Source organism: Periplaneta americana, chromosome 4 (genome assembly GCF_040183065.1).
Source record: "Periplaneta americana isolate PAMFEO1 chromosome 4, P.americana_PAMFEO1_priV1, whole genome shotgun sequence".
Taxonomy (NCBI): domain Eukaryota; kingdom Metazoa; phylum Arthropoda; class Insecta; order Blattodea; family Blattidae; genus Periplaneta; species Periplaneta americana.
The window spans coordinates 84,438,955-84,458,603 of NC_091120.1; the positions used below are offsets into that span (position 1 = coordinate 84,438,955).

The 19,649-nt window shown below is 34.7% G+C and overlaps 1 protein-coding gene across 7 annotated transcripts in view; it reads right to left on the reverse strand.

The window, feature by feature from the left end:
* Window positions 1-19,649, reverse strand: part of LOC138697999 (dipeptidyl peptidase 9) — a 97,905-nt gene that overhangs the window by 38,701 nt on the left and 39,555 nt on the right. For all 7 annotated transcript variants that reach the window (XM_069823662.1, XM_069823667.1, XM_069823665.1 and 4 more), the window contains exons 11-13: window positions 14,486-14,712; window positions 13,235-13,370; window positions 7,748-7,920 (exon numbers count right to left, since the gene is read on the reverse strand). In XM_069823662.1, the coding sequence (XP_069679763.1) occupies window positions 7,748-7,920; window positions 13,235-13,370; window positions 14,486-14,712 (536 nt within the window). The remainder of the gene's footprint in view (window positions 1-7,747; window positions 7,921-13,234; window positions 13,371-14,485; window positions 14,713-19,649) is intronic.

Here is a 19,649-nt window from a genome sequence, read left to right on the forward strand (position 1 = left end):
TATTATCTGTAAATTACTGCATTTAGAAATGTGGGATCTGCACACATACATTTGTAACAATTTATTTTCCGGAAGTATGCACGTGCTTGCGATTCCCAGCTAATGAACTGCTTACGGCCGTAGGCTAGAAGGCTGCCTGCGGAAAGTTTTACAAAATCCCCCATCGCATATAATAACTGATGTCGCCACACTACAAAACAAATGAATTCATTCATCAAATGATTAATACTACCTTAAGGAATAGTAAATATCTTATCTAAAGTTATTTTATTATTGTCAGCTCAGCTAAGAGGGGGAGCCCTTCACAGTGCTGTATGTTTATACTGTAATATGGCCAAGTGTTTAACGATAACAAGGCTGGGTAAGGCAATAAACTTCATGGCAGTAAACAGATGGCAGAGACAAAATATAGAAGAGAAAAATAATCAGTCAGGGTTTGAATTTCATGGAGTGACGTGACTTCTACAACATGAGTGATGGTAAAGATCGCGTAATATGTAACAAGTGTTTAAATCCATTTGACCTTCCTAATCACGTTTTTAAAAAGAAAAGTACACTAAGATGCGAAGTCGCGATTTATTGATAAAGTTCAATTTAAAGGAGTCTTTGAATGTGTGAATATGTGATACGTTCCGTAAAAAATCTATCAACTTCCAGATAGGGCAGGTGAAATTATATGTGAAGCCGGTAGTTCTTGTGATATTAATAAACATGAATCAAATGAAAGTGTGGACAGAGAAAGTGATTATCCCAGTTCTTCTTCTAGCAATTCTATGGATACAGCGCTAGAAATCAGTAATATTGAGGAATTAAACAAGAGTTTGATGTCAATAGAATCCCGTATCAAGAAAAGAAAACTACAACAAAAATGATACCCCCGTAAAATATTTCAAGAAGTAAAAGGCTCCCTAGTAAGTAAAGTTTTTCATGTAGAAGATGCATCGTCATTCCTTCAAAAGTCAGCCATATTTTATTTTTGACGGAATGCAAAGAAAATGTACAACTTGAAAATTACATAGTTATTGCAGACTTTTCTGAAAATTATCCATTTGTAATACAAGATTCAGTACAAGGTGTGCATTGGAACAAATGTAGTAGTATATTTCAAAGAAGATATAGAAATTCGTCACAAAAGTATTGTTGTCATCTCAGAAAGCATGAAACATGACACCAATTCCTTTCACTTTTTTCAATCCGAAGCAATCAATTTCTTAAAGCAAGAAATCAACAATATGAAAAAAAAAAAACATCTATTTTTCTGATAGATCAAGTTCACAATACAAAAACAAAACGAGTTTTAAAAATAATTGCTTACATGAAGACGATTATGGAATTAATGCTGAATGGCACTTCTTTACAATGTCGCATGGTAAAGGTCCATGTGATGGCATTGGAGGAACTGTTAAAAGACGTGCCACGAGAGCCAGCCTATACAAGATCCTTAAAAAAAAAAAAAAAAAAAAAAAAAAAAAAAAAAAAAAAAAAAAACCGTTTGATTGGTCACAGAAAACATTTCTAACGTGTCATTTATATTTTGTCCATTGAATAAGCACAAAAACCACACTGAAAATTTGCAGGCCAGATACCACAATCTAAAACCAATAAGTGGTACATTAAAATTATATTCTTTCATTCCATTGTAAAAAACTGAAGATTTAGTAAAACAATTTTCTTTCGAGAATGAAGGTAGACGAATGAAAATTTAAAGTGTAGTGTGAATGAAAACAAACGTTTAAAAAGCATAATGTACAAATTTTGAAGATATCATAATATATAAATTAGCAGTGTTTCCTCGAGTGACTTGATCCGTACTGGGTGTAATGTTGCAACTTTCACTCGATCATCCAGCCCGATAAACCTCCCAGCACACTTCAACGCTTCCCGTCCACTGCTGCTGCACCGACAGCGACACATTGTGTCATAAGTAATTAAATTTCCATTGAACTATTGGATATCCCATTGTGATTTTTTCTGGAATTATTAAGAATACTTCAGTGTACCTAGTAGGCATTTTTTTTTAGATTTTTAATATGGCTATTTCACATTGATATCTAACTTTTATAAATTGGATCATAAAAAAATATTTGTAATAATTATATTTAAATTAGTTAGTAAATATTTAACAAAAGACAGTATTTTAAGCTTTTAAATGCATTTTTCAAAAACAATTTTAACATCAGTATCCTCAGAAATATGACGCTTTAAATGTTGCAGGGTGCGACATTTTTAACGAATTTTAACATACAATATTTGAAAAACATGTGGACTTAGGAGGAAATAAAAATACACTTGTTAGTTTATTAGACCCATAGAGTTGGTAAAAAAAAGTATAAACGCAATCAGAAATATGAAGGTTAAAATTTGTATAATTTTGTGCGATTTAATGTGGAATGACTGCTACAGCTTTACTTTATTGATGAAAAATCTGAAAGAGTAGTATTGTGGTAGAATGCTAAACCTTCTTCTACTCTATTTTGTCGACTGCTCAAATTTCAGTTTAAAAGAAACAAAAGACGTTGTTAAAGAAGAAGCTTCCAATATGGATGTGCAAATAAAAGATCTGAGAAACTTCATGTAACATCAAGGGAAAGCAGGCACAAGTGACTCAACAATTAATCTTAAATATGGTAGATGGCAAAGCGTGTAATGCTGTGACCTAAACTTCTTCACAGAACTGTTACGTTTGTGGAGCTAACCCGAAAATTATGAACCAACTGGAGGCTTTGGCTGCGAAATATTTTGATTTGGTCTTTCGTCATTTCATGCTTAAATTCGTTTTTCGAATGCTTGCTTCACATATCTTAGAGACTGGAAGTTAAACAATGGCAAGTCAGAGGAAATCAAAATAAAGAAGCAGTTGAGAAACGTTTGGATTTTAAAAAACCACCCTGTCCTAATTCCTTGTGTAGGTAGAATGTGAGCTTCATGTAATATTTTAAAATGAAAATGTCAATATTCATAGTTTTAAATTAAATGCTATCTATATGTAACGAAAACTTAATTTAAAAAGAAGGTTCGTGAACCACTGGTTGAGAAACAATAGTCTAATGGGTAATATCATGAAGTCTTTTTGTTTTTTGTAACTTACTTAAGTCAATGTGGTATAAAAAAATGTATACAGTGCATGCTAGTTAGCTTCAAATATTTTTGGCGGAGATTTGAGGTGATCGGTACCACCGTGCACTGGTCAGAAGTACTTTCTCATGGAGTTACATTCTGTTATACTGTAGTAAGTTCAATCTTTGTCTTTGCTTCTAAGGTCTTCAAATCTGATACCATTAGATTTCTGCTTATGGAGAGACATGACAAACATAGTTCAAGATATGAAGAGTCCACTGCAAGAATGATGGATGTCACTTTCTTGTCGAAAATGAACCAAGACTGTCAATGCATAGCTTAAGACATATTATAGAATGTACATAGAGAGTTATATGGCATTAACACTGATAGTCATTGTCCAGTAATGATCGAAAAATCACAGTTAAGCTTTGAACGCTAAGCATTTCAAACTTTCAATTGCTTCTCCTGCAAAATGTATTCCAAATGTCATCCATCATTCTTGCAGTGGATTCTTCATATATTAGTGGAAGATGAAAGTGATTTGTTGCTCATGTAAAACCTAATTGTCTAAGAGTAGGATACATTAATAATCCTTTTTAAATCATATTCAAAATTAGCTCCTAAAGACTCAATTAATACATTTATTGAAAATTCTGTTTTTATATAGCAAATTTCTTAAGAAAACAATATCTGTAAATTTGATAAATCAATATTACACTAGGTACAGTTGGGACGGTCGTTCTGTGCCGGTGTGCTTGGTTACTTGAGCAACAGAGTGAGTTTATAGAAACACGTGACTTACCGCCTCGGCTGGGATCTGCAGCGTGTAGTGACATCATCATGCGCAGTTGGTTCCAGGATGTGCGATGAACGGCGCATTTCACTCACAGTTGTCCAGTATCACTTATCACATCACACGTGTTATCATAATAAATAAAAACTGATTATAAACATAACATGATATCCACGGTTCAATTATATAGCAATGAAGAGAAACAGACGCAATCAATATATCTAATCATCAGACAAACTTTCGATACCAGATATATCACCACCATTGTCATCGTGATCATCATCTTCATCATCGTCGCTTTCACTACTGCTGTCTCCACCCGTAATTATGAAGCTTTCAATTACATTTTCCATAATTCCTTCCTGTTCAATATATTCATCTTCGATTTTTTCAACATGTTCACATACTTTTTCCCATTTTTCTACACTGATGTCATCAACCCGTTGTTGGCACAATTTCATCACCTGCTCTAATTTAAAAGTTGTGTTTTGACCGGCTACCCACTGCTTGATATCTGCCCAAATCAATTCCAATGGATTTAGCTCAGGTGAATACGGCGGCAATCTGAGTACACAGTGTCCATTCATAGCTAAGAGATTGTCAATCACGTAAGTTTTTGTGAAGTGGCTTATGTGTTTTAATGAGCCCATAAAGCTCCACTTTCAGCATATTTTCCTGAAACTGCACATTGTTTCTTCTAAGCCAGTCCTGCATATCACTTTTCTTTGAATTACTTGAGGGAGCTTTATGCAACTGCACGTTATGGTAAGGTGCGTTATCCATTATAAAAACAGATCTAGGGGGCAAATTCGGAATCAACTTTTCCATTATCCACTTCTGGTAATTGTTGGCATTCATTTCATGATGGTAGTCTCCAGTTTTCCTGTTCGATTTAAACATCAGAAATGCGCCAGGTACAAAACCTGCTCGACCCCCTGCATGAACAATAATAAGCCTAGGTCCTTTCGAAATAGGCGCCAGTAAACCTGAGGTTTTGTCATCACTCCAATTTTTTGGTCTTGTATGCGTGCTATGAATATACGTTTCATCCTCGTATATTAGAGGCCTACCTTCTTCTCTGTATTTCTTTATTGCGCGTAAATATGATACGCGCTGTTCTCGAATATCATGCCTTTCCTGTAATACCGCTTTATTATTTCTTGTCTTCTTCCATTTAAACCCCATATCACGTAAAATGATCTTTAAACTTGTACTACCACTGTTAAAGTTTATGGCATCTTTTAGTTTAGATAGCAGTTTACTGACAGTGGGCACTGTTTTGTCATTTATATAAAAATTATAAATTGTCTGTCGTATAACTCTTTTATCAAAATCATCAACATCTGTGATGCGTTTCGGTACACGATGAACTTTACCGGGCGTTCCAAAAGAGGTCCCTTCTTCCTCACACTGTTTCCCTTCTTTAATTATCTTTCTTATTGTTCTTTCGAGCACTTTAGTTGCTGCACTCACTCGTTCTTGCACCTTTTTCAGCGGTATTAAAAAGTCTCCAGAAGCTGCTTCACTCTTCATGAAAGAATGTATATTGTTCACAACTTCCCGAGTTTGGCTATGCAGTGTTTTTGCGCCAAGTTTAGACTGAATAGGAGGCATTTTAGTCTACACAAACACACACAACTGCAATTTGCCACGATAATAAATAAACAATATGAATATGAACTAACTAAACTAACAAAAAGCAATTATCACGCATGTGGCAGGACGATGTTACACAGCCAAGGCTTTCTGCGAGACTGGCCACTTGCCATATTCTGCGCATGCGCAAGAGTGTAGGCTCACTGGCTAGCTACCACATGATTCTCACCGGCACAGAACGAACGTCCCAACTGTACCAGTGCTGCCAAATTACGCTACTTTAAGTAATATTATGCTACTTCTTTGTGCCCCAAGTTAAAATAAACAACTACCTTATAGGTTTAAAGTACTTTGTCTACCATTTTCGGCAATTTTCACAAAATTCATTATTATAAGCGGCAGTGCTTTGTTGGGATTATAATATCTTAAAGGTGGGTACAATAACATTTATTACAAGTCTGCAGGAACAGCCTAAAGGGACCAATGAGAACTCAATTTCCCACAGTATGCAATTTTTCATTAAAGTTCTAAAATATATTGACGAAATTTTCCATGTTACAGGCTCTAGTACATTGAACATTCTGCAATGAAATTATGCTACAGTTTAGCATTATGCTATGGACGTTTTGCTACATGCTATGAGACGTAAATCCTGCTATGCATAGCACAATTATGCTATAGTTGGCAACGTCGATCGAAAGATGTTGAAGTGGGGAGGGAGAGGAGAAACGTTTGAGAGGAGGAACAGAGTGTAAATCGAGTAAAAACATAAATGAAATCGTTACTTCGCCCCCCTCCCCAGTCAGAAAAAAAGAATCGCGAATTAATGGCACACAAATTATCGGAAGTCGACTGTATCTACATTATTATATCGTATTATGTTATGTAGGCTAATTATAAAATGATATAACTTTTGATTAGGATAATTAGCTAATAATAGAACTGTTGTATAAACTTTAGATATAAATATTATAGATTTTTATTAATGTGTCATACAGAATAATTGACAATTAATATTTGAGGAGAAAAATTCACTTAACTGCGGAATCCCGGCCAAATAAGTCACTCAGCTGAGTGCGTTCCTAGTATAATGGCAGTTGACATTGGACATATACATCAACATATATGCCTAACTTGGAGTCAGGCCATAAAGGGCAACATTAAAGGAGGAGAGTTCGGTCTGGTGCTGTGGAGTGAATTCGGCGCAGTTTAGTGGTCAGAGCACTTGGTACATAGAACCAAGGACCCGGGTTCGATCCCCAGCGCCGGAGCGAATTTTTCTTCTCAAATATTAATTTAGATATAAACTTCAATTATATAAGTTCTTCCTTCTCCTCCTCGTAAAATTCACGAGTCCCTTGCACCAATTCTGATGCCTGACTATTTAATGCTACACCTTAATGCAAAGAATTCTCACAATGTGTGTTATCAGTCTCCAAACGACATCTTTTTTTTTTTGCAACATTTCACACCAACACTACAAATTATTATTAACATTATAACAGTAACACACCATATAACACAGAAAGTAGCAACTGACACGATAGTAGCAACAGCAGAAGCTGCTGATAGAAAATGCTATATTCTGTTGGTTAAGAAGGGTACTGTGTAGCATTCTTCAGTTTTTCACAGGAGGGTTGTCAACGCGAGTAATAAGTGTCAAGAGCATAGTTATAAAGGCTTGGATATAGATTTTTCAGATACTGTACGTCACAAAGGACTTCAGTCTCACTGTATTTTTAAAAAATAAGACAGTTCTCAATTTTCTGCCGTCAATTAGCCCACAATAAAGAAATTATAACAGATAAAAGTGATTTATCAATTAGGTTCCTATTGTTCGAGCATAATATCAGAGATAAGTCGCCAACAGCAGTCTTATGGTTAACATGATAGCTACTGAATTAGAAGTTTGGTTACAGTTTGAAACCAAGGACTATGTAGGGTAGAGAGAATAAAATCCTAAGTACGGCTTCTACAATATTGTATGTTGTACATTTACAGCACATAAAAATTTGTGTCCCTAAAAACAGTTCAGGCAAAATCTGTCAGTCATTTCTCGCCCACGTAAAAAATTTTGAAATACCACAATAGGTCCACACCAATAAGCCTAATACATTCACCCAACATCAGAGATGAAGAGTTTGTTTGGTATACCAGTACCTGAAGCAATGAATAAATTACTGTAATAAACTGAAAACAGGAAATTGAAAGATTCATGAAGAACAAGTATAATGAGAATAGACACTGTCATCTAAAATAAGTTAGAAGAAACATGTATTAGCAAGAAATAAAACTAACCTTAAAAGTGTTGGATACTAACTGCACTTCCGGACCTCCATATATGTTAACAACTGTTGGGTATTTATTTCCAGGTTGGAAGCAGTGAGGTTTGAACACCATGGCATAAAGGAGATCTCCTGATGAGATCTGATGTGTATACAGTTCTGGGCAGTAAAATTCACCTTCAGGAGCTAAAAAATAAATTTTAATATGATGAGTATGTAATTTACGTGAAATATTATTATTCACAGAGGTCCAAAGTAAGTTTAATACTCAAGCAAAATTGTATGATTTATGTAATATTTTATTAATATATTCCAATGACAAATGTGTGGAGTCCATAGCTGTGGAGTAATGGTTAACATGTCTGACAGTAAAACAAGTGGGGTCCACACCTGTGGAGTAAAGGTTAGCGCCTCTGACCACGAAACCAGGTGGCCTGGGTTCGAATCCTGGTCAGGGCAAGTTACCTGGTTGAGGTTTTTTCCGGGGTTTTCCCTCAACCCAATATGAGTAAATAAATGCTGGGTAACTATCAGTGCCGAACCCTGGACTCATTTCACCGGCATTATCACATTCATTCCATTCAGAAGCTACATAGCCTGAGATGTTGATACAGCACTGTAAAATAACCCCCCCAAAAAAAAGTGGGCTCAGGTTCAAAACCTGATTTTTCTGAGGTTCTCTCTCAACTGTCCCGCACCATGGCGTCGGGGTCTAAGGCATCTTGCCTAGGACTCATGTTATGGAATGTGCGCTGGTTCGAGTCCTCATGGGGGAAGAATTTTCTCATAAAATTTCGGCTAGTGTATGGGACTGGTGCCCACCCAGCATCGTGATGCACTTGGGGAGCTACGATAGGTAGCGAAAATCCGGTTTAGCAAACCAGCTATAACGGCTGGGGGGATCATCGTGCTAACCACACGATACCTCCATCCTGGTTGGATGATAGTCCATCTCTGCTTCGGCATGTGGCGTGAGGCCAGCAGCCGGCTGGTCGGACTGGGCCCTTCAGGGCTGTAGCGCCATGGATTTACTTTTTTTTTTCCTCCCTCAACTAACTGAAGTAGAGTTGCTGAATAACTTCCAGCATTGGACCTCGGACTCACCTCATCATCATTTCTTCACATGTCATTATCATCATCTACCATAACCTGGGTTAATTTCACGGTGTAGTCTGCTCTGTATACGTACAAGAGCGTGATCATTCAATAACAAATATCATTTACATAAGCACAATAAACCTCAGGCTGTGGTGTAAGCCTTAGGGTCCTCCATAAGAGGCCAATATGTGTCTTGCAACATTTTCTGTCTTTCAGCAAAAAACACTGAGATTCTCCTCCTTCTACAAGTTCTTTGCAATGTATCTCTTATCATCAGAGCCTGGAATTTTAGGTGCTAAAAGTTAAGAATGACACTGAGTGTAGATGAATAGAAGTGATGCCTGTGAGAAGGGTTTTAAACTTAGTTCACAAGGGTCCGATATGTAATAATAGACAACAGAGTCAGAAGGACTGAGCGATGGATCTTGTAAACCTTGTGCTAATTTGTAAGTGGGGTTAAGAAGATTAAAGACCTTTAACGATACCAAAGGGAAAATACTGAATGACAAGAATGGTATTTCAAAGAAGTGGAGATATGGTAATGATTTTGTAAATCGTGCACTAGTTGTAAGTGGTGGTTAAGAGGATTAGAGACCTTTAGCAGTACTGAAGGGAAAATACTGAATGGCATCTCAAAGAAGTGGGAGCACGGATTCTATATTTATAAGCTATAGTGAGGAACAATATTAACTTTTAGCACCTAAAATTCTGGGCTCTACTTATTAGACAACATACAGTATTAAAAAAAGCATGGAGTTTCCTCTTTGTTTATAATCTGTCATAGAATTACTGTAAATTTACAACTGTGTCCTGAGAGGGAAACTATTCTGCAATCTTGACTCTTCTTTTCTTCTTAACAAAGTTCAGTTTCAACTCTGATCGAATGTAATTCATTATTAAGGCATATTCTTACTTATTATTTTAAAATTATTGAAACTCCAAACAACAGTCAGTAAGAACAAATGCAGAAGTTCATAATCTGTGGTTATAATATTAAAATTAATGAAACTCCAAACAACAGTTTGTAAGAAGAAATACTGAAGTTAATAACACTAGCCAACAGTGAAAATGTAACTGCAATGAAATAAATGTTTGTGAACTATAGCGACCACGCTGATAACGAAAACGACAATCAAAAACTCGAATTAGCTCTCGTTTCCAAGTTAAGGGGGGGGGGGGGTGCAGTTAATTATATTTAATTATAACACTGGCCAACAAAATAATTTTTTTTTAATGTTTCCTGCACTTCATGAGTCAATTCTTACTAATTTTGGAATGAGAAAAACGAATATGACAATGAAAAATTTTTCTTAGCTCTAGTTTCTGTGATACACAATGGGTGGAAGTATTTCAGTCTAACGGATTAAGATAAAACGATACATTTTAATTACATATGCCAACAACATTGTAAGTGCATTTGAATTTTTTAAAATGGCAGTTACTTTCTAAGAGTTCTAAATTGATGGAAGAATACCTAGCAGATGGTTGGGTCTGAAGAGAATCATGTGGTGGCTTCATGAGATCGTCGTCTTTTAGCTTGCGTCTTGTGAGTTCCGAAGCATCCCTACACAAAGACCAGCAGTAATCCACAAGCATTGTTTTCATTGTTTTATTCCAACGGCCCTGATATCTTTGTTTCATAACAGAAATATCCTGATGGAATCTTTCTCCGTATTCATCACTGACAGCTCCAAAACTAGGAGGGAAAAAGTCTAGGTGGGAGTGGAGAAAATGGATTTTAAGGGACATGTTGCATCCGAGTTGATGGTATTTTTGCAGGAGCACTGTCACCAAATGAGTGTAGTTATCTCTTTTGTTGCATAAAAGTCCATGAATAACTCCCTTCAATGCTTCCCAAGCTTCCTTTTCTTTCCCCTCAAAAACTTGAACAAATGCAGGATCCTTTACAAGTTCTCGAATTTGTGGCCCGACAAAAATACCTTCCTTAACTTTGGTATCACTTAATATCAGAAATTTCTCTCTTACGTACTTAAAGGCCTGTCCTTCTTGGTTCATACTTTTGACAAATTTTTCATCAAACCCAGCTGACTATGCAGGGGTGGAAAAAGAACATCTTTTGGGTCCACGAGAGACTCGGCAATGACATTTTTCTCGCTAGGATTAATATTTCTTGCAGGCCAGTGTGCTTCAATATAATGTGATTTCCTCTCCCTGCTGTCCCACATACATAAAAAGCAGCAATATTTTGTGTACCCCAGTTGCATTCCTAAGAGTACAGCAATGACTTTTAGATGACCACAGATTTTCCACTTGTGTTCATGATATTTGATTGAATGGAAGAGGGCTGTCATATTTGCATTAGTGTCCTTCATGTGAACTGCATGACCAACAGGAATAGAAGGAAGACGGTTGCCATTGTGAAGTAATACAGCTTTCAAACTAAGCTTGGAGGAGTCTATGAATAGCCTCCATTCAGTTGGATCATGGTTCAAATTCAAACATTTCATCAAGCCATTAATGTCGCAGCAAACAACAATATTGTTTTTCTTCTCAAAAAAGGGAAGCAGATCCCTGTGACGTTTTCTGTCCTGTGAGACCCTGACATCACGTTCGAGAAGATTCCATTGCTGTAGTCTAGACCCTAGAATTTCTGCCTTCTCCTTTGACAGGTCAAGGTCTCTAATGAGATCACTCAATTCTTCTTGATTCAGTCTGCGCGGTTTATCATTTTTTCCTCAAAATCCATATATTAGGAAGACGTACAGACTGTACTTTGGCTGTGAAATCGGGGACCAGGACAAGCCCTGTGCTCCTCATGTATGTTGCATATGTTTTGTCTCGAGTCTTCATTCGTGATTGAATCGTAAAAGATCTTCCATGGGCTTTGCTATACCCATGATCTGGCGTGAACCATCAAACCATGTAAAGGATTGTTACTTTTGTATGACAACTCCATTAACACATAGTATTTCCAAGAAGACAAAGTCCTCCTTGACATATCCTAACATACCGTTGGCCATGTGACCGGTGCCTCAAGGAGACGAACTGCCTGTTCCTGTCCCACCTGATTGTGACAGTGATAGTGTTGAGGGCGTCAATGAAACTAGTGCTGCACCATCACCTTCAAAACCCAGTTCTTCGAAAGATGCTGATTTTGTGTGTAAAGATGAGTGTACAGAGATTCACAAAATAACACAGTGTGAACTTAATGGCCTAGTGCGAGATCTTGAATTGCAGAAAGGTAAAGTTGAACTGTTGGCGTCCAGACTACAACAGTGGAATTGTCTTGATAAGACAGTAAATGTGACTGTGTTCCGTAACCGCCATATGCCATTCCTTCCATTTTTCGAACGTGAAAAGAACTTTGTATTTTGTAGTGTTGTACAGGGACTAATGACAGCTATGTCCATTGATTACAAAAGTGATGAGTGAAGGTTGTTCATCGACTCCTCCAAAGTAAGTCTCAAGTGTGTGGTGCTGCATTATGGCAACGTGTTACCATCAATTCCGATGGATTTTTTTCTACAATTTCTTCAATTATTGATGTTTATTTTATAAACCTATGGATCAACAATTGGCTCTCTTCTGACAAAGGAAAAATTTTACAGTCCGTTCAAAACAAATCAAATGACCTGGAAATGTACAACAACTTGCCCAGACATGTTCAAACATTTTCAACAAGCGCCAGAACAGGTCACATTGTCACATAATTGTACCTATACCTGTCTGTAGTGTAATAATCATGATGAAGATCTGGAACACGTTCTCCTATATTGCCCATTCATAAACCATAAAATAAATACATTAAAATCATCAGTACCAATTGCAGAAGATACAGCTCTGCAGTATATATTGACTACACCCCAACTCTGGCTACTAGCAACAGGCATCTATAATGAACACCAATCAAAATACTCCTCATTTCTCATGAAAAACAAGAACTGAAAAGACTACAGTGGACTATAGTGAACTTTATATTGTCAGAAAACAGCTGAATACATTAAGAAGATTGACTGATTCACTTATTGATGTTACTGGATATCCACTGTGGGGATCTCTCGACAATGTTTAAATAGTGTCGGCCATTTTTCCACAGTCGAAAATGCTGGAGTTGATTCCCCCAGTGTAGCAGCCATGTCTGCTTTAATTTCTATTAGACTCATTCTCTTTTTTTTATGAAATATTTAATAACAGCAAGAAGCTCGATATTTTCCATTTTTGCCAATCTGTTTGGTGCACAAACTTTAAAATTGAACTATGCAAATTATAGTCAATAGAAGATTATGATTTTCGTGCTTGAACTAATATAAAATGGCCGCTGACAATGGTGGCATTGTTGACACTTTTTCTATGTGTCAGGCCATGAGCTTTTCAAATGCACCTCATATAACAAAACTATGTTCCACATATATGACCGTTGCTTAATATTTAATGTACTTACCAGAAGGTTCTAATAAGTACCCAACAGGTGTGAGTGTTACACCTTCTACAGTCCAGTCTGTATGTGATATTCGAAATACTTGGCACGTTGGCAACTTCTGAATATTACTATACACAGCCACAAACATGGTGCATTCCTAGTACAAGGAGAAAGAAAATGAGTAATAAAAATACGTTGTGTATAATAAATCACAATCTCATACCTGTCAATAATCAAAACATACATACTAGCAGTAATGGTGGTGGTGGTGGTGGTGACAGTAGTAGTCATGATAGTGGTAGTATTAAGAGTGAAAAGAAAATTTCAGACTTGTTATGTAATATATAGTAACAGTATACAGGATGGAAGTGAAAAAACTCTGCAATGTTTAAGAGCAAATAGCTCATGTTACAAGTAACAAAAAAAGTGTAATACCATACTGGTGGAAAGTTCATAGTTTTTCAGAAAAAAAAATGTGTTTTTCCAAATGTTTAACACCCTCTTATTCGGTAACTATTGTGCATAGAATCATGAATTTTGTCCATTGTTGTTTAATCAACTGTCCGAAGACAGGTCTGAACATCGTAAGTGATACCAATATGGAACCTCTCATGAGGCAACTAGACCAGAAGATAATGTGGTAGGGTGGCCAGTTTCTTTCTCCCTTCATCGCATACACTGCCGATCAGCTACATGTTACACTAATCAGACTTCAGATGTAAACAAAAAATTGTTTTTCCTCTGACACATATCGTCAAGTGAGATATATATATATATATATATATATATATATATATATATATATATATATATATATATATACTGTCTGATAATAGAAGTACATATCAGCCAGAATCTCAATCAGAGAAAATTTTATCCATATCGATAGAAAATTTAACAAAGAATCATTTAACCTTCTGGTGTATTTCAACAGTGTGGACGGTTTTTGTGTAAATTTAATTTAGAAACCACTAATTTGAAGCCATTGAATGATGCGAGCAGATTGTAACATTGTAGCCAGAGGGGGAGGTGGGATTAGTTCACCTACAAAGACAGACCTGAATTCGTTGATCTCTTACATCTGTATTACGAGAAGAGAGAGAAGTTGTTAGACTGCTGAAACTTCCAGCTTAATTTTTATAATTAACCCTGCATTTAATCACAAAACGTAATACAGGTTTTCTATTCATTTAAGTTTACCCTATCATCCCTTTCAATCTGCAGAATTATTTCACTTCCACCCTGTATATTGGCACATTTTATATAACTCACCTTATTGAAGTCAACACTGTAAGAGTAGCCTGGTCGAGTGAGTAACCTGACTTCACCCGGCCTTCTTAAAGACACCACATACAAATGTTTCTCTAATGGAGATTCTCTTAATCCCAGGAAGTATATTAACTGGCGATCAGGGTCTACCCAAAGGTTACGACCCAATACTTCCCATTCACCTGACGTTAGTGCCACTTTCTGACCGACACGTGGTTGCAGAAATACACCTGCCAGAAAAACCAGTAACCATTAATATCTGTATAATACTCGTATTTATGGAATAACTAACATTACATCACCTGAGTACCAGTGCCAGTTTTACAGTTGGTCTTTTTTTTTTGTTCAATTATAATTATAATGATACATTTTATTTGAGCCTCTATTAAGTCTCTTGTATTTGACAACAACAAAAAATTATGATTTTTTAAATTTTATTACTTTTTCTACAATGTAACACAAGTTTAAACTCCAATATGCAAAACTTCCCATAACCAAATTACTGTTTAATTTATTAACAAAAACAAATGTGGTAATTTTATAAATCTGCATATGCATTTTTCTTTCCCTCTTGTACTCGTACATCTCAACTCAATTATTTTCATTCCCTAATATTAACCTTAACAGGCAGCCAAGAAAACAGAGAATATAATCAGGGAGATATTAGTCAATTTTTAGCTTTAAGAATTAGAAAAAGCTGTAAGATTCAAAAGGATCGTAATTCATTATAAATAATTATATGTGCAAAAATTACATTTGAATTAAGATTACTTGATTACTTGGGCTGAAGCTAAAGGACTTTAACATAAATAAAAATTCGTATTAAGACTCATATAAAAATATATGATAATTACATATCTCATTAGTTCACTACACAGAGACTCACATGTATAGCATAAATTATAGATATTGTTTTGAATTTGCAAGCAATTTAACACTGTAATAATTCGGCTGCATTATCACACTTTTTAACACGTCAATGAGATTTTTAATTTAGTAAATAAATAATGATAGTGTCAAACTTTCAGGACTAGATTGAGAATAGTGTAATTTCTAAGAAGTATTACTGCCCACTACAGAAATTAAAATGTCATGATGACATATAACTTCTCGTATTATAAATAATTATTTACAAAGAAATTCAATACCGTAAGTAACAAAATATCTTAAATAATGCATCTTACTAATATTAGCCTAAAATTTCTGCGATAAAAGAGGAATAGTATTATTAAAATATAATTATTAACTTCACATTAATGTTATTAGTGTTAAAAAATATATATTTTTTAATAAATCACAGTGATCACACTGCACATTTCATAAACAATGCATTTTGTAATTTAAAGATACCTCAAATCTGGCATGAATATAATCTCACACGTGCCTCTTCATTTTAACTGAAAATATCACTGCAAATTATCATAGCATACTTTACATTAAAATAGTTGTTGTATAGATAGTTAGAATAATACAAGGACCTGAAATTGAGATGATTCTATTTATTACAGCACTTTTGAAGTCATAAATAGCGATTACACTTGCTATGTACAAATATATTCTTAATAAATCTGTATATACAATAGATGCTACAAGGATTAAAAAAAAAAAGATTATATTATTACTGTTAAACTTTTTAGTTTTAATAATCAATAAAAAACGAATAAATAACCACATACGATTATTTACTTTCATGTTTCAATTATTTTCTTATAATCCTTTTAATTATTTTCTACATATTTCATAGCATCCACGCAATTGGCCTTTTTTCAATTGGATTTTCTAATACCAAGTGTGCAGGAAACATAGTGTTGAAGGACTTACTCACACTCGTAATTTAAGCCAATACGGAATTTAATAACGAAAAAAAAAAAGTATGCATATTTAAGAGACCAAATGCACTGCCTTCATACGTTTTAAATGCAGAATCTACTCGTAATGAGAGGCACAAAAATGTCAAGCATTCTGGCATTAGGTAGAGCTAAAATAAAAAGGGAACATTGCCATTAAATCTTAAAGTACAATTAATGTTTATAACAGGGGCGTATTTTGCGGGCTACCGGCGGTAGCCCAAGGAAATTACAAAAGAAAAAGTTTATAATATAACATAATGTAATAATTTTGTATTATTAGTTTTACCATAGTAATTAAAATTAAAGTAATTGTTAGATATATTTTGTATAATAATAGGGTCAGAGGTAGCCCAAACCCTTTAACCAGTATACCCCACTGGTTTATAATGAATAATAATAATAATAATAATAATAATAATAATAATAATAATAATAATAATAATAATAATAATAATAATAAATTATTACTAAAATTACTTTACACAACGAGTTTCACTGTCAGAATTTAACAGAAAAATTGCATAAATGCTGAATATAACTTTGATAGTTAGTTACAATGGAGACCAACATTGAATACAAACACACTGCATTAATGGAGAAGATACGCCTTCAGATATATGCATATACACAACGTCAAATGACACAAGAGGTGCGTCTGGAAATTGATTTGTAATTAAAGTTCATTTGCACAAGAGAGCAATGTCGAACAACATGTGCAGTACCAATATTTAAAGTGACATTCGTTAGCCATTTCGTCATATTTGTGTTGATTTTTGGTATTGTCTGTGATTTATGATGAGTATTATAATAGAAAATCTCACCAACTGCGAGGTTTGTAGGCCTAATGAGTATTGATAAACCTAGAGATTTGTGTTGTTTCTTTAAAGAAGAGCGAACCAATATCCATAATAATAATAAAGCAACTGCAGTGATAGACAATTCAGATGAAGAAATGAACATGAAAATTTGCCAAGAATTGTTGTTTCGCAATATTCAAAATTTCATTAAATTTTTCGGTTTACTGCAAAGAGTCATTCATAAAACAAATATTACTGTGTGGCATACATTAAAAAAATGGCGCAGTTAGAAAATGGAGATGAATTCTGGTGTTGAAAGACGGATTTTCTAAATGTATGTGTGTGTGTGTGTGAGTGTATAATGCCTACCCATTTCACTTGTGTGATTCGGGTTCTGCATATTGCGAACAGATGTCAGGACTATGGCCCATTTTCAAGTTGCACACCACTTCGGTGGGCCATGCTATGCATGATGTGTATCTGTGGAGAGTTATGTCGTGTTAATTTAAGCAACTTCTGTCAGAAAAGGATAGATTACTGCTTGCTGGAAAAAAGAGGTATTGTTAGTTAATTTTTTCGAACGTGGAACAATATTTAATGCCAATGAGTACTATTAAACCGTGAAAAAATTGAGACATATCAATGTAAACAAAAGATGTTTGAATGCTGTGTTCTGGAAATATGCTCTTGTTCGACAATGTGAGATTTCATACAATAGGCTAACTCTTTACTGTTTAGATGGGAAGTTTGCCACAGCCCACTCTACTGTCCTAACATATTAAGTAACTACCACTGCACCTAAAGCAATGGCTCACATTTCAAGTTCAATAATTCGAAAATGATGAGGAACTGATAATAGGTGTACACAGGTGATCATCTCACTGGTAGCAGACTTATTTTAGATTGGTATAAGGGGCTTGACAGCAAGACACGTAAAATGCAAGGAATAATGACTATTTGGAAAAACAATAGTAGGGTACATACATGTGCGGATATTTTTAGCCTAAAATAAATCACTTTTATCTCTTAGTTTTTTATTCATCATTTGCTGACCAGACCTTAATTTCTGAATAAATCTTATGTAAAGAATGTGTACATTGCCTGTGTTCTATATGTAAATTTTATACATTAATAATTATTGAAATCACGGAGTATTTATTTAAAAAGTATAACAAATTAAACAGAAACACATAACAAAAGTAAAGTGCTCTACTTACGTTCTTTTTAGGTCTAAATATTTTCGGAAAACGTATTATGCGTCTTTCTCGTGTTAAATTTTACATTACCTCGTTAACATGTTTCAGCTTGTTATCAGCCATCTTCAGAACTGGTTGTTGCTGGTCTTGGCGCCTTTTGTTTGTGTTTCCTGTGAGAGTGTGTTTGTGTAGTGTAATGTGGACTCAAAAAGTGTGTGTGTTCTGAAACTGAGTTGTGTGCTGAGAATTTCATTTGGATGTGTTTTGTGTGTCTATATATTTCGTATTGTTCTAGTGTGTTTAGTTTCTGGCTTTTTGGTTGAATGTGTAGAATTTCTATGTCTGTGTTGATGTCTCTGTAGCTGTGGTTAGCATTTGTGATGTGTTCTGCATATGTAGAAATGTTTTGTAATTTTGTTATGGCTGTGATGTGTTCTTTGTAACATGTTTGAAATGATCTGCCTGTCTGTCCTATGTAGAAGTTGTTGCATTTAAGTCTGTATTCGCCTGTGTGGCTGTATTTGTTTGTGTTGTGTGTTGAGATGCTTTTGTGGAGTATTATTTGTTCTTATGCGATGTTGTAATTTAATTTCTTGAATGAGGTTGCAATCTTGTGTATTTTTGTTTTCGTATGTTAGTGTGATGTATTTTTTGTGTTCTTGTGTTTGTGTTGAAACCTGTTAACGAGGTAATGTAAAATTTAACACAAAAAAGACACATAATACGTTTTCCGAAGTGATATAGTGTTAAAAGTTGTGTAATCAAGATGTATAGATATTTTCCTTTCATTTTTGGTTCACTTGACATACTACAATTATTGTTAAATACTCTCTGAACTGTCTATATGTTGCACATTTAGAAGTTTTTACGTCGTCACAAATCTACAGTATTAAGATTTTATGCGATTTTGTCTATTTGGAACATATATTTAAAAAAATGAATTCTAATATCTGTGAAGTATTGATAGGCTATCTAAAAATTTATTGACACTTCGTCTTTTTTTTTTTTAATTTGTTTACAGTACCTAATTAATTATTTTAGCTATTATTTAGGGGGAAATTACTACTTTTATTTATAGTAATGTTATTATTTATTAATTTAAGATAATGTAGAAATTAGTGATTTTAAAATGTTACAGAAATTTGTAGCATAGTTATATATGGAGTAATGGAAACGAGCGTTTTTTTATTCTACTTCACTGTTTATAAAGGGAGGTCTAGAGAAAATACGGAAAATGAAACTGAAAATAGTTAACTGACAGAAAATGAACTGGGAAATTTTCCTTTCGAAAAATAATTACTGTGTATTGCATTAAAAAATTTAT